Source organism: Athene noctua, chromosome 1 (genome assembly GCF_965140245.1).
Source record: "Athene noctua chromosome 1, bAthNoc1.hap1.1, whole genome shotgun sequence".
NCBI classification, from domain to species: domain Eukaryota; kingdom Metazoa; phylum Chordata; class Aves; order Strigiformes; family Strigidae; genus Athene; species Athene noctua.
The window spans coordinates 30,917,422-30,931,642 of NC_134037.1; the positions used below are offsets into that span (position 1 = coordinate 30,917,422).

The 14,221-nt window shown below is 39.7% G+C and overlaps 1 protein-coding gene across 1 annotated transcript in view; it reads right to left on the reverse strand.

The window, feature by feature from the left end:
• EYS (eyes shut homolog) overlaps window positions 1-14,221 on the reverse strand; it is a 1,054,063-nt gene that overhangs the window by 4,126 nt on the left and 1,035,716 nt on the right. The window contains exon 47 of the mRNA XM_074895818.1: window positions 6,998-7,159. Coding sequence (XP_074751919.1) covers window positions 6,998-7,159 — 162 coding nt within the window. The remainder of the gene's footprint in view (window positions 1-6,997; window positions 7,160-14,221) is intronic.

A 14,221-nucleotide genomic window follows, 5' to 3' on the forward strand; every position in this document is an offset into this window, starting at 1 on the left:
ACCTACACATAGCACACACAACTTTGCTTCCAGCTTTTCAGATTAGCATCTCATGTAATATGGACTATTTATCCCCTTCAGTAGTGTCACAAAGAGAGACTCCTGAGGTAGGCATTCAGTTGTTCTTTTGTTGTGCACACAACTCTTTGCCCAACCTGTTGGGTGGTGTGCAAGGAACTGTAAGGCAATCTGTACCAATAAGGTAGAATCTTCTTTAGAAATATGCTGTTGCAGCTTAGCTGTGGCTTGAAACTACATCATGTCCAGACCCTGGGTGTTGAACAGTATCTTCAATGGTTACAGCATTCAATTCTGTTCTGATGCACCTTCCTGCCCATGTCATCTTCCCTGTTTCTGTAAAAGAGGGGGGGGGGTTTATAGCCCAAGTGCTGAAAGATTGTTTCCTTGTATTCTCAGAGTATGGGGATTTTGTAGCAGGTGTTGCCTTAAGGAAGGAACTGTTCTGGGGTTAAAATAGCAATTTTACTTGCAAACCCTAGTTCAGGGTTTTCACCAAATGACCAAAGGTCAGAGTTGCTCCACCTCAGGGTGGACTGTCTCTATTCCATGGTAGAAGCCAGCACTCCAGAACAGGTGTCCATTTTTCTCCATCACTTTAATTTTCAGATTCTCATTATGAGCATCTCACCTGCTCCCATATCAGATGTCAGCATTCCCAGAAGCCAAGTTAACTTATGTCCTGAGTAGTCAGTTCCTAAAACTGGGAGTTAATGAAGACTCTCCTGTAAGTACATCTGACTACTACTGTGAGATCTAGATTATCCATGATGGTATCTGCTTATATGACTTTTTGGAATGGATTCTGAAGGCGTCACAGAAGTTTTCAGCTTGCTACTGTTGTGCATAAGTATGTGAGCCTGTAAGCAAGTTGGTTACAGTCACACAGTCAAGTTTTAAATTCTCCCAAATGGTGACAAATCCCTTTCATGTTCAGCCTTAATCTAGACATGCAGATTGTCTGTATATCCCCATCTTGAGAGGGGATCATGCTTAAGCCGTTTCAGGTCACCATGGTTTTATGTTTCCACAGGAAAGTCATCTACATCGTAATGTGTCAAAACTTTGTGCAGTTGGAAACACATGCCAGGAATGCTGCACCCTATTGTGAGATGTCCTATTCATGGCAGAAGCATTACCATGCATAACAAATGTAATAGTGTTAAATTTACCCAGCTGTCACAGAGTTACTCCCTTTTCTGCCTAATGGTGATACATTTCCTAGGAAGACTGAATACAATGTCAGGGGATCTTAGGCTGACAGACCATGGGCAGGGAGGGCATCCTGGATGGTATTTTTAACATTTCTCTTTCAGGCTCTCTTCCCCACAGTGACTCAAAGTCTACCCTTGTGCTCCATGTATACGCATATAATGCAAAGCCTTTATTACCTGTTAAAGAGTACCTGAATTTATTCCTACACTTTACTGCAGATTAGCACTAAGAAGGATTTCCCACTAGTTTTTAAGGCCAAAGGGGCTTCCAGAACATTCTTTTAAGTAACTTTGGAAGTAGTGGATGCAGTCTTCTAGTCAGATGTTAACCTTTTTGATGCTGTTGTCATGTCCCCAGAGAGACAGAGATGCAAGCCTCTCTAAAGGCTTCCTGTTTGCTTAAAATTCACTGGTTTGTTCCTGGGCTACTGGAGGTCTAGATTCCTTTATGAAGACTTATAAGACATCTGGTGCTTGTCCTTTTTCTTGTCCTGTGTTACTGAGCAGAAGCTTCTATGCTATGCTGGGGATAGAGGCTTTGATGAGCTCAGTGCTTCAGCAGCTTCTGCAGGGTAGGTGTCTCAAGAGCTCTAGGCAGTTGCTTACTGGTTACAGAACATCTGGAGTCTTGGTTCATTCGGCCATTTTGGAGTCCTCAGACAGTGTCTCTGGATGAATATTTGCTAGCCTCACCCTATGCCTTCTGTTGCTTTTACCTCACCTTTCCATCCTCTAGCTCAAGGCCAAAAAGTCAGTTTCCATTGTTGTAGTATTGGGTAGCATTTCTCCACCCCCTCCTTCCACCTTCTTTTTCAGAAACCCTTACTGATCATTGAAATTTATATTCTCATAAGCAAGCAGTAACATTCACAGGACTCATTCCCAGTTATGAAACCTCTTACTGTAGTTTGGTTTCAGTATGTGCTTATCTTCATTCTGAGTTGACCTCTTTAAACCACCATAATAAAGTATCCGTGTCCCTAACAGTATTATTGCCTCTTGTTGGTATGATGCATCCTATAACTGCCATAGTTCCAGATGTATCTTTGCTCACTGCTCTGTCCTGCTTTGCTGAACTCAGTTCACATTGTTCATTGCTTTCATTCTTCCTTTTCTTATCATGCTGTTCTTCACGGTTTTCCTTTCACCCTGCTATCTGGTATGATTTTCCATGGACCCAAATCATGCCCTCTTATGCTGTGACCCTTTTTGTATTCTTCTAGGAGCAGAACATTTCTTGTCTAGTAGGGGTTGAAATAGCTGCGTCGGCCTCCAGCCGTGGCCAAGGAAGGTGATGCACTGTGGTCTCCACATGAGAGGGAACCTAACTGACCAGTAGCTGTCCTTCACAGCTGGTCTCCTCAGCATTTCCAGGAGCCAGAATAAGGCCCAGGGCCAAGGAGAGAAAGCAAAAGCAGAAGAGGGAGGGCTATGAACAGGTAGAACAAGGTAACGAAGGACAGAAAGATGAGCCTTATTCCCACCCTTCTGCAGTCTCTGCCGCTATTTGCTACTCTGTAATACGTCAGCATGGTTGAACTTTGTTCTCATCTTAATCTCTGTCTCTTGTTGCCTTCCTTGCCTTTAGGGGTATGTTAACCATGACTCACTTTGCCATGGCCTGAGTGTGTGCACACAGTTAGGTATCAGCTGACAGGCTGTAGTAGCTTGTTGCAGCTGTTGTAACTTGATGTTTCCAGTGATGACCAGTGCCTTTAATGCACACTTAGAGGAGCTACCTATATGGATATGCTTTCATGGATTATTACAAAATGGCTCTACTCCATGTATGGAGCCACATCTCACAGCTTATGCAAGACTGAGAACAGGTATCAAGGCAAGTTTGTAAATCTCTCAAACCGTGTAAAAAGTCACTGTGGCAATAGGTAGATTCCCCCTTCCACTTGGAGCGCCATCCCAGAGCAGAAGAGCATAGCTGGGGTCCAGAACAACCCTGCAGACAGTGATGCTTATACATCTAGAAGGGGTGGGCAACTACCTAGTTTTAAGTTACACCTTTCAGTCTCACCTTTCAAAAATGCTGCTCTCCTTGGTGAAAAATCTTCTCCTGCTTCCTTTAGTCACCACTGTCACCCTGGCATATTTCAGCAGCTAGAAGGAGCCACCTTCCTTGAGCAACCTCAGTTTGCCAGCCCCAGTTTTGGTTTGCTTGCCAATGGCAAATGGGTAGGAACAACACTTTGTATGAAACAGATTTCAGGACAGTGGGGATGTCTGTTCTGTCACACAGATAGCTGGCAGTTCCTGCTTCCTACGCTGCTAATTTAGTCCGTACAAATGATCACAAAATTATGAACAAAGCAGAAATGATGTCCCTGTGGGCTAAGGAAACACGGCTGCCAAGAGACAAGGCTTAAGTTTTTGTTCTGAAAGTGAGTGGATAATCAGTTTGTTTCTGATGAGGAAAACAACACTCTTCCCTTGTGGGTATTCTAGAAATTCTGAATATTTCCAAAAGATTTTAGTCCATTTCCATGATTCAGTTTTCACCATAAACAATGTCTTAGAAAACCATGCAGACATCTCATGCCCGTACTGGCTATCTCTTGTTTCATGCTTTAGGTTTTTAAACTGAAATAGCTTAAATATCAGGAGTTAAAGTTTTGATTTTTTTCAGACCAGGTAGGTAACATAATCCAGTTAAAGAGAGCCAGAACACTGGTGTTGCAAATGTTGAGTATTAAATTTAGCATGAGTCATCCCATTCTGTTTATTAACCCGACTTCCTTCTTAGTCACCCAGCATAACTGTTCTTTCTCATCTCATCAGGGAGCAAACCTTTCCATCACCCTGGCCTGAACTCTGGAATAGTGCAGACAGTCTGCAGCATATTCCACCTTCATGAACAAATGTAAAGCTTCAGTAATGCTATGACTCAACAAAAAAGTAACGCTCCTTACTGCCTTTTACTCAGAGTGCCAAGGCCTTCAAGTATATAGAGTGGTCACTGTGTAAATGGACTGAATTATACATTTTTCAAGCAGTTGATAGGCATCCAGCAAATCCTGTTTGAATTAAAGGCTGTTTATTCAATGAGGGTCTTACACTTTCATTGCTAGAAATAGGATACGCTACACTTGAGAAGATGTGAAGTGGGCTGGCCTTCTACCAACAGACTGCTGAACTCCACAAGAATGCTGTATTATTTGCAGAGACCTCGCTCAGAAGCGGTGCATACAACTGTCTGCATCTCCTACATTTTTACCTCACTGGCATAAAACAAGTAATCAAAGAGGGGCGGAGGGAAAGTCCCCTTGTCATTCTATCTGCAAGTTTCCAAACTAAAACATACATACATAACTCACTTGGGGTTTATTTCCAGCTCATTATTAATATAGCTAGCCACACAAACTTTGCCAAACTTAGGAAATTATTTTCTTAGGGCATGCAGAAGTCAATACTACCAGACTTCAAAGTCATGATATGTGTTCAGAAACTGCTGACAAAGCAAGAAAACCAGTGACTGGCAGAATTTTAGGAAATTCTGCTAACAGATCCATTGCATGTTTTCCATTTTATTCCAGTGTGCCGGGTGTTTAAATGTGTGTGCTGAAGGAATCACATTGTTAGAGGAGTGGATGCTGGAACAAGTATATCAACTTTAGAGTAAGGAGACTAGCCACCTACCCACCCTTTCTAGAAATGCATGTAATGTTCTTTGAAAAGAACAAAGCAAGAAGGAAATATTTCAACAGAAGTCGCATATTTATTTCTTCACCTGCTAAAGATTTTTTTTTTAAATGGTGGAAGGATTATTTAGTAGGAGCATGCCCCTGAAGGGGAAGTCCCAGTGTAGTTTACATAGGTGACAAGCCAAGCTGGTGTGTAACTGTGCTGCTCAGTATCCTTGCTAAATTTGCTACATAGTTAGAGCTCATTTCTTTTAAAAAAACCAGCATTGCCTAGTGAGGGAAGAAAAAGTTCTAATTATTTCCTATTAAAAAGGAATTTTAGAAGGAAACCCCCATGATTTCAGCAGTCAGCTTATTAAATCTTACATAACTGTGTAGAAGAAAAGGCTTTATATAAAGTGCTTTCTAAACTAATCCCCAACAGAAAGCTCTTTCACATCTGCTGGCTGCTAAGAATACTTCTGAGTCTTTCATCAGTCTAATTCTGTCTGGATTTGACAGGATTATATGAAGGCAAATATAAAGAGCCAGACGATTAGCTTTTCCTAAATCTTTCAAAACTTCAGGACAGTGAACATGGAAATAGGAAATGTGTAAAGAAATTAGATTATAGAAGATGGTTTTTATTTTTAAATGATATGATTCTAGAATGTGATTTAAAGAAAATGTTCCTTCCTGTGCAAACTAAACATTCATGAATGGCAGTAGAACGAGGGCATGCTCATGCTAAACCACTCCTGGCCCAAGTTAAACAGACTTAGCACTCTTTTTGATGCTTCCAAAGAAATATTTAATTTCTTTATATGTGAGCTGCTTCCATGACCTCTGACTATTCTTTTGAGAGAGATCCTTTATTCTCTTTAATTTTTCATGGCCCATGTAATGCTTTTGTTTATACAGGAGAGAACTATTCTCTGAGAATCCCAGAATTTGGCCTGTAAGTGATAGAATTATAAAAGGTTCATTGTAGAAGACAGAGTTCTTTGCAAGTAAATGTATTTGTATTACAGATGTTCCATATATTTTTCTTTGAAGCTTCTTCTCAGTATGTGGTTGTAATTAGAGCAAGACAAATAGGAGGTGCCAGCAGTGTATGATGTATTATCAATCTTACCAAATAGCAGCCTGTTAAAACATTTGTGTACAAAATAAGAAAGTGGTAAATTTGGTATACGTGTGTTTATATGCATGTGTGGCTGAATATGTTTATTGAAATGTCTCAAAGCTCTAGGCTTTGAGCAAAGGAATATAAAATACAGGATAAATAATTAAATGCTGCTTTTTTTTTTTTTTTGTCATACAAAGGCCCTTTTTTGCATAATATACTACTCAATACAAGTGGAAAATTTGCTCCAAGATCATGTTATGAAAGATGTGTAATGCTTCTGTTTAAATATGTGAAAGACACCACATAAATACAATACAAAGATGAAGTATGTTAATAATTGAAAAAAATTTACACCTTAAGGACTAAATTTTAAGATGTGTTTATACTGGTTGGCAAATATGTTTTCTTGCCATGAAGTGTTAGGAATGTTAACTCAGTAAAGTTTAAAATACTTTCATAAATAGTAGAGATACTTCATTTAGATTTGTTTTTCACTCTGCGTATCTGGCAAACGCAGAACTTGTATGTCTTGCATTATGCACCAGCAAGCTTTTCATCATTATATAATAAAAAGTTAAACTGCTGCTGAACCTCATGAGCTCTCTCATAGTCTGTTCACTTTCACTTAGCTTATTTGATCATTTTTTATATTGTTTTATTTTTGGTCATTTTAAAACACTGGACCAAACCCCCAGACTGTGAGTCCTAGTGTAGCTACACTGAAACGGTGGAATCAGTATCAGTAAATGTCTGTTGAAGAGCTGGCTGCAGTTACTTCTCAGGGGGAAATAGTTTCCTGGACCAGTTCATTAAATACTTGCTGTCTTTGAACTAATCAAAAAATTTTTATGCATGTTCTTTCTTATGAACTTGATTACTCACAGTTCAAAACCCAGACACCATGGACAATGGGTTACAGAAACAGAATGCATGAAACACTTCAATGTACTGCCTTTCAAAAAAGTACCTGGGTATATGATACCAGCAAGTTGGAATATCCTTACCTGACTGAGCACCCAAATGCTGTGCAGTATAAAACAGAATACCATCTGGAGATAGAGGCTGAAACTGTAGTGTGATATGGGTCTTATGCCGGATATAAAAGGGTGAAAATGACATCCATGATGATTCATTACTTCTGAAAGATGGATCACTAATGGAAATATCTGAAAAATATAAGAGGAAATGTCTTCTGAAAGATATTTTGAGAGGACTGCATTATTATGGCACCAGTTGTCTACAGTTATTCTGTATAGTTCATAAATTCTGTACATAATACTTCCAATTCTTCCCTTTCCAAAGACTAAAAATAACATAGGGATAGAATAAAACTTAGATAATAGCAAATCAATGCCATTTTGTTTTCTGTGTGCCTTATTTGCATTAACAATCAAGCCCATAGTTGTAATGCAAAATAAATGTGATCTTGTTAGTGTTCATTTTCAAATAAATGTAAGTGTAAATTTTACATTGTCTAAAAATTCAAATGGAAAATACTTTTACAGGAATCAGAATAAACATTTATTTCTTCACCATACAGATGAAAGCCTTAGTGGAGGATTTTTAATTAACTGCTTTGTGTGTCAGAAAAATGTACATTTTAAGTGGAATGTGTGCATTAATTGCTGAAATTTGTTTTTAGGATAATCATACTGAGATGCTTCATAATTCAGATTGTCCTATCTTATACTGAAATGGAGCACTTTCACAGAATTACAGTGAAGATATAATGTACACTTTAGAGCTATATACAACATCATCATTCTGTCTTATCACTACTCCCAGTGCTGATTGTTCATATACCCCTAAGAAATCAGGCTACTTAAAACTTCCTTCAGCCAACTCATAAATGATTATACTTTTCTATGCTGTTTATGTAATTTGAAACGGTTTCAAATCTTTCCCACTATAATGACATTACAGAGTTGAGATATAATTATGTTAGTTATTAACTAATTCATTATTGTCTGATTGTTAGTTTTCTGTATTTCTGGGTTCACTGGAATAAGGCTAGCTATTTGGGTGTGCAAGATACATTTAGACCCACATGTGATAAGCCCTTTTTAATGCTTAGTTAACAGCAGTACTAAGTGACTGAAGTGCTGCCCCCCTCACTTTTCACAGTTTTCTTGCTGAAGCTATGCTGTTACTCTTCTAAGAGGCCAACATCGTTCTTCATTTTGGGGGTCTCAAGTGTCATAGTTGTATAGTAACTTGCTTTCGGTCAAATATACCTTCAAGATGTCCTCATAGTGCATTTCTAGGCAACCTTACGCTATCTTTCCACACTGCTTCTTCTGCATAACATCTACTCATGAATCCATTTGCCATCCAGTTGCAACTTGTATTGCCTATCATCACAGATGGGCCTTAGTTATGAGACTGATATACAGTCAGCATGCTTCAAGATTTTGTAATTCGTCTGTTTGTCACACCACCTCTGTCAGAATAGGATTCAAGAGGTTCCTGGTGGACTGTGTCCAGTGGACAGATGCACCATTATACAGGATCCACATCTCTCACCTGTTACCGGCATAGTGACTTGAGGATGACTCTTGAATGGGTAGTAACAATACAGGTGGCCTTTTTGTTAATTTCTCCCACTAGATTACAGTTAATACTTCTGAAGGTTCAGGGATTTAACCTCACAAATTCTCAGTCAGTCTAAAAGTAAGTTTTAATCTCTGAAATATCAATTAAAGTGGCTTTATGAAATGCTTGAATGATCAGACCAGGCTTTTGATGAGCTGTTACTCAACCAACATATACTCATGCAAACACACTATGTTAACAAATCACTCCCATCCTAAGCATCGTAATAGCTGTTATGATATTAAGGCTAGGCAGTGTTTGTAGTAATATATTAAATAATGTCAGAAATGTGAAGTTCCTGGCATTTATACCTCAAAGCTGACAAAAATAAAAATAGTTTTAAGAGTAGTAATTATCCTGGAAGATACATAGTAATAAAACTTGCTAAACAGATTAGGTGATGTAATTTGTATCATCAAAACTTAAAAACACTATCAGGTACAAAAGACAAAATAATGCCTAATAATTTTCATATGAGTTTTTAGATGCTTGTAATTTTTTTCAGTATATAAGAGACAGTGTTCTCCATTTGTAGTTGAAAGATGTAATCCCTATACTGATGTCTACATATTTAAAAATCAGTCAGAAATAATAATTCATTTTGTACATAGACATTCTTGCTTTATGCATCATTTGGAAGTCAGTCTTTGCTTGACAAATTTTTCCGTGGTGGGACTTACATATGGAGGAACTGTGCCACAGCAGTCACTCTTATATTAAAATATGCTGCTGCTTAAGAGGTCATACCAGGTGAAGTGTACAATGAGGCATCTGAAAATCTTCATGTCAGATTCAGTTTCACTTTGTCAGTGTAGTTAAGTCTTTACTACTTATGAAGGAAGCATGGGCAATAGCTAGTGTGAAAGTAAAATGTTCAGCTGCAGCAGGACTGAAATGCTACCTTGCTTATCATTGAAGGTATATGAAAGGAAGATTGCTATGCTAAAAAGCCTTGGAGCAGAGAGAGAGAACAAGGATGAAAAAGTCATTTTACAGTATCACTTAAAGAATGAAATAAATCCATGGCTTTACATTACAAACACAGTATTAAAAAAAAAACCCCACATCTTCAGCAGCGTATGTCAGAATGCTTTAGAAAGGAGGTATTATCCTGACTTATGTACTCTATTTAATATGCTTCATTCCGAAACTTCCAAGATGCAAATATTTATTCACATTTTGCTAAAAAGTGGTTTTATTCACAATAAATATATCTTAACAAATTTCAGAAAGCAACACATTTGGGCACAATGCAGCAGGACTAACTACAGGAAGTACTGGAATGACTTCTAATTTGCTTGTAAATAATCTGTAGATCCTGTAGGTACTGATGATGTGCATGAAAAAAATCTTACTTGATAGGTACCTGGAAATGTGCACCCATATCTCAGAACAGAATACTTTACTGCAGTACACAGAGATGAACAGTATAAAATTTCATTTTTTTCAAAACGGCATCTATAGATGCACACTTTTAAGGTGAAGAATAAGACAATTTAAGCTTTTCAATTTGCTTTTATGGCAGGCATATGCAAAACTAACATGCCATGTCAAATGCTGAGGTACTTTACTGTTGTTTTCTTGGAAACAACCTTTTTTTTCCCCATGTAATATAACAAAATAAGAACCTTGGCTAAACTTGCACAAGGTAATTCCTGTGTTACATATGTTTACTCCAGAGAAACTCTTTGCTAAAACAAATGAGGTGAATGGACGCCTTTGCCAATCCTGTAAGCTGAATGTGTAGGACTCCTGTTGTGTGACTACTACATTATTCACTAGGGCGCTCAGCACTGTGTGGTGCATTGTAAGTACAACAGGCATTTAAGCAAACATTTCTGTTCTGTATCTGATTAATGACTCGCTTTTCTGAGCTGAGTACTAGTATCTGATGAAGCTACACGTTTCTAAATGATACCAGGAGAAACTCTAAATCCCTTTAGTATGGGAACACAAAGATCCTCCAAGTACTATTGCTGAAGGGTGCTTTTCTTTCCCTCTACTATGTATTAATACCTTTCAGGTTCCTCCTGCTATCCTCATTTGATCAGCCCTGTAATGCTCACACATCCTATTCAACTGTTGTTATGAACAAAGCTTTCTAGGTTATTTTTGCTGCTCAATTCCCACCATTTAAGTAGAAGCACTTGTACACATCTCTGTCTACATTTTGGTGGCATTACTTTTTGATAGTTTCTTCAAGCAGCTTGTTGCCTCAAAATTTTCAGCAAGCCCATTTTGCTATTCAGCATGTCAAGGAAACTTGTAGTGGAAAAGTAAAACAGTCAACATGAAAAATCTGACCTCAGACTCCAAGATGGAAGCACAGAGGCTGTGGAAGCGGGGATGGTTACCCAGCAGGAATACAGAGCCAATGACTGAGTTGAACAGGAATGGAGTTAGGAGTGAAAAAAGCAGGGGTTGAAACTTGCAAGGGATGTGAAGTGAAACAAGAAGGGCTTCCAACAAGGCGGCTAAGGAAAATATGAGGCCACTCCTCAAAGGAGTGTGGACCTAGTAACAAAGGACGCCATAGCAAAAGCTAAAACATTCAAAGCGTTGTTTGGCTCATTTTTTCCTTCGTAAAGCATGATCAGGCCTCTCAAGTCCTTGAGCCTGGTGGCTGAGCTTGGGGAAATGAAACATCTATGGCAGAGGAAGAATTTGGGAACATATCAGCTAATCAGACATACATGTGGGCTGGACACCAGCCAGGATGCATACCCCAGTGCTGAGGGAGATGACCAATGCCACCGTGAAGCTGCTCACTATAAGCTCTGAAAGGTCGTGGCGATCACAGGAGGTTCCTGACAACTGGAGGAAGGCAAAACATCATGTTCTCCTCCAACAAAGACAAGAAGGATGATGCAGGGACCTATAGACCAGTCAGCCTCACCTCACTTGGGAACTATCATGGAGCAAAACCTCCTGGACACAATATCCAAGCACATAAAGGACAAGATCGTGGCAAGGTCAAATTGTGTGTGACCAGCCTAATAGCATTCCCTGAGGAGATGAGTGGCTCGGTGCCAAGCTGAGAGCAGTGAATTTTATTTACCTCAAGTCTGACAGTCTTTCACAGTAATCATACGGCCAAATTGGCAAAAACTGTTTTGGAGGGATGAGTCAGTCTGTGATACTAACTAGCTCTGTCAGTTTGCTTTTCTCAAAGTCCTTTTGGCAACAAAATATATCAAACAAGATTTTTGATAGAACTCAGTCATTTACCTACTATCCTGAACAAAAGCCATAATTTTGTCTTAGCATTTGTTTAATTTTAGTGGTGTTGGAATCCAGGCTTACTGTCAGGGCGCAGTGAGGGCTGGGAGCTGGGAGCCAGTGGTCAGGAGTGATAGAACATGGCTGGCAGGGCAGTGGCCTGTCCAGCGAGGGTCCTGCCCAGAGTGAGGTGAGCAGGACAGGCCTGGGAGTAGCAGCCAGCTCAGCTCCAGAGGCCAGATCACAGAGAAGCTCCACAGTGATGAGGCAGGTGTTAATGTCAAGCCTGCAAGTCAGTTTGTGGGTCAGAGTTCAGGTCCAGATCAACACAGCCAGGCAAGGCATGGATGTGAAGCTGCTGCAGTGTAGTTCAGCAAGGGCAGGAGCCTCTATTTAAAAGCTGATCCTGAAGCAATACAGGAGGAAGCTCCTGCTGGGGCTTCTCAGGAAAGCTGTCTTTGAGACTGGACACCAGACGCATCTCTAGGTTGGCTCTGAGACCAAACAAACTCTCAGGAAGTTGTGGGAGGATGCGCTCAGGATGCTAGCACTTAGAGTACTTCTTTAACAGTTCATTAGCAATAAACACCTGTCTGAAAGCTTTAAACTCCACAGTCAGAAATTTTCAGTGATTCTATTCCCTCATAGAGAGAGAGTGAGCAGCTCCACCAGTTGCTTTTTCATTTTGTAAAACAATGACAAATATTGCTGTATGGAAATCTTCATCTTAAGATGCAATTTACTTAAGGTTGTATCTCAGAGATTACTGTTACTGTATGGGCATTTTTTCTTCTCATATATAGCAAAATAAAGTATAGTTCTAGTGCAGTAACAAGTAGAGCATATTACAAAAGTCCCAATTAACACAACTCAAATATAACGGTTAGAACAATATACTCATGAAAGCTGCAGTTTTGACAGACCTGCAGCCATCAGTAATCCTTGCTATCCCTGAAGAAGACTGAGGCAATCACATTATTCTGAGCAATACTGGAACAAAAGATTGTAATTTTGCAAGTGGAGTCTAGAGTTCTGTTTGGTTTTGTTGCAGTGGAGTTGTAATCTCTGCTGTTAACTAATTAGAGACCTAATTAGCTATGAAGTAATATCTAGGAGCATATGGCTAAATCCCTAAAGAGATCTCTGGTTTTCCAAAGCCTAAAATAGCTAATAGCCAAAGTCAAAACAGTAGACCTCAGTCTTTAAGTAAGACGTATTAAGAGATGAGTGCCTAAGAATAAGTCATGCGAGCCAGCACATTGTAGTTGGAGCAGTACGAAACCTCAGTACTAGGAAATCAACTGGACCAGAAGTGTAAACCTGACTCTCCTGCATCTGAGGATATGGATATTATAGCCAGGATATGGATAATTTCTATTTCTTCTGTCCAATGAATATTTCAGTAAACAAAATTTCCTAGGAGAGATTATATGATAGAGGAAAAAAAGAAAACCTTACATACCCAGTCGCTCAGTGGTTATTATATTCTTTGAGGATATGACAGATACAGGTTCAAATATGAGGAATTCGGGTAAAAATGCCAGGACACCTGCATGGATGAACAAGGAGTTCCTGGACAAACTCAAACACAAAAAGGAAGCCTACAGAGGTAGAAAGAAGGGTGGGTAGGCTGGGAGGAATACAGAGAAACTGTCTGAGCAGCCAGGGATCAGGCTAGGAATGCCAAAGCCCTGATAGAATTCAATCTGGCCAGGAAAGCTTCTATAGGTACATTGGTGATAAAAGGAAGGCTATGGAAAATGTAGGCCCTCTCTGGAAAGAAACAGGAGACCTGGTTATCCAAGGATATGGAAAAGGCTGAGGTACTCAACAACTTTTTGCCTAAGTCTTCACCAGCAGTTGTTCCAGCCACACTGCCCAAGAGTCAGAAGGCAAAGACAGGGACTGGGAGAATGAAAAACTGCCCACTGTAGAAGATCAGATTCAAGACCATCTAAGGAACCTGAAGGTGCACAAGACCATGGGACCTGATGAAATGTATCCAAAGGTCTTGAAGGAACTGATGGATGAAGTGACTAAGCCATTATCCATCATATTTGAGAGGTCATGGCAGTCCAGTGAAGTTCCCATGGACTGGAAAAGGGGAAACATAACCCCCATTCTTAAAAAGGAAAAAAAGAAAGATCTGGGGAACTACAGGCCAGTCACAGGGGACAGTCTCACCTCTGTACCTGGCGAGATTATGGAGTGGTTCTCCTGGAAAATATGCTAAGGCACATGGAAAATAAGGAGGTTATTGATGACAGCCAAACATGGCTTCACTAAGGGCAAATCACAGCTGACAAATTTGGTGGACGTCTACGTCAGGGTTACAGCATTGGTGGAAAAGGGAAGAGAAACTGACATCATTCACCTGGACTTGTGCAAAGCATGTGACGCTGTCCCACATGGCATCC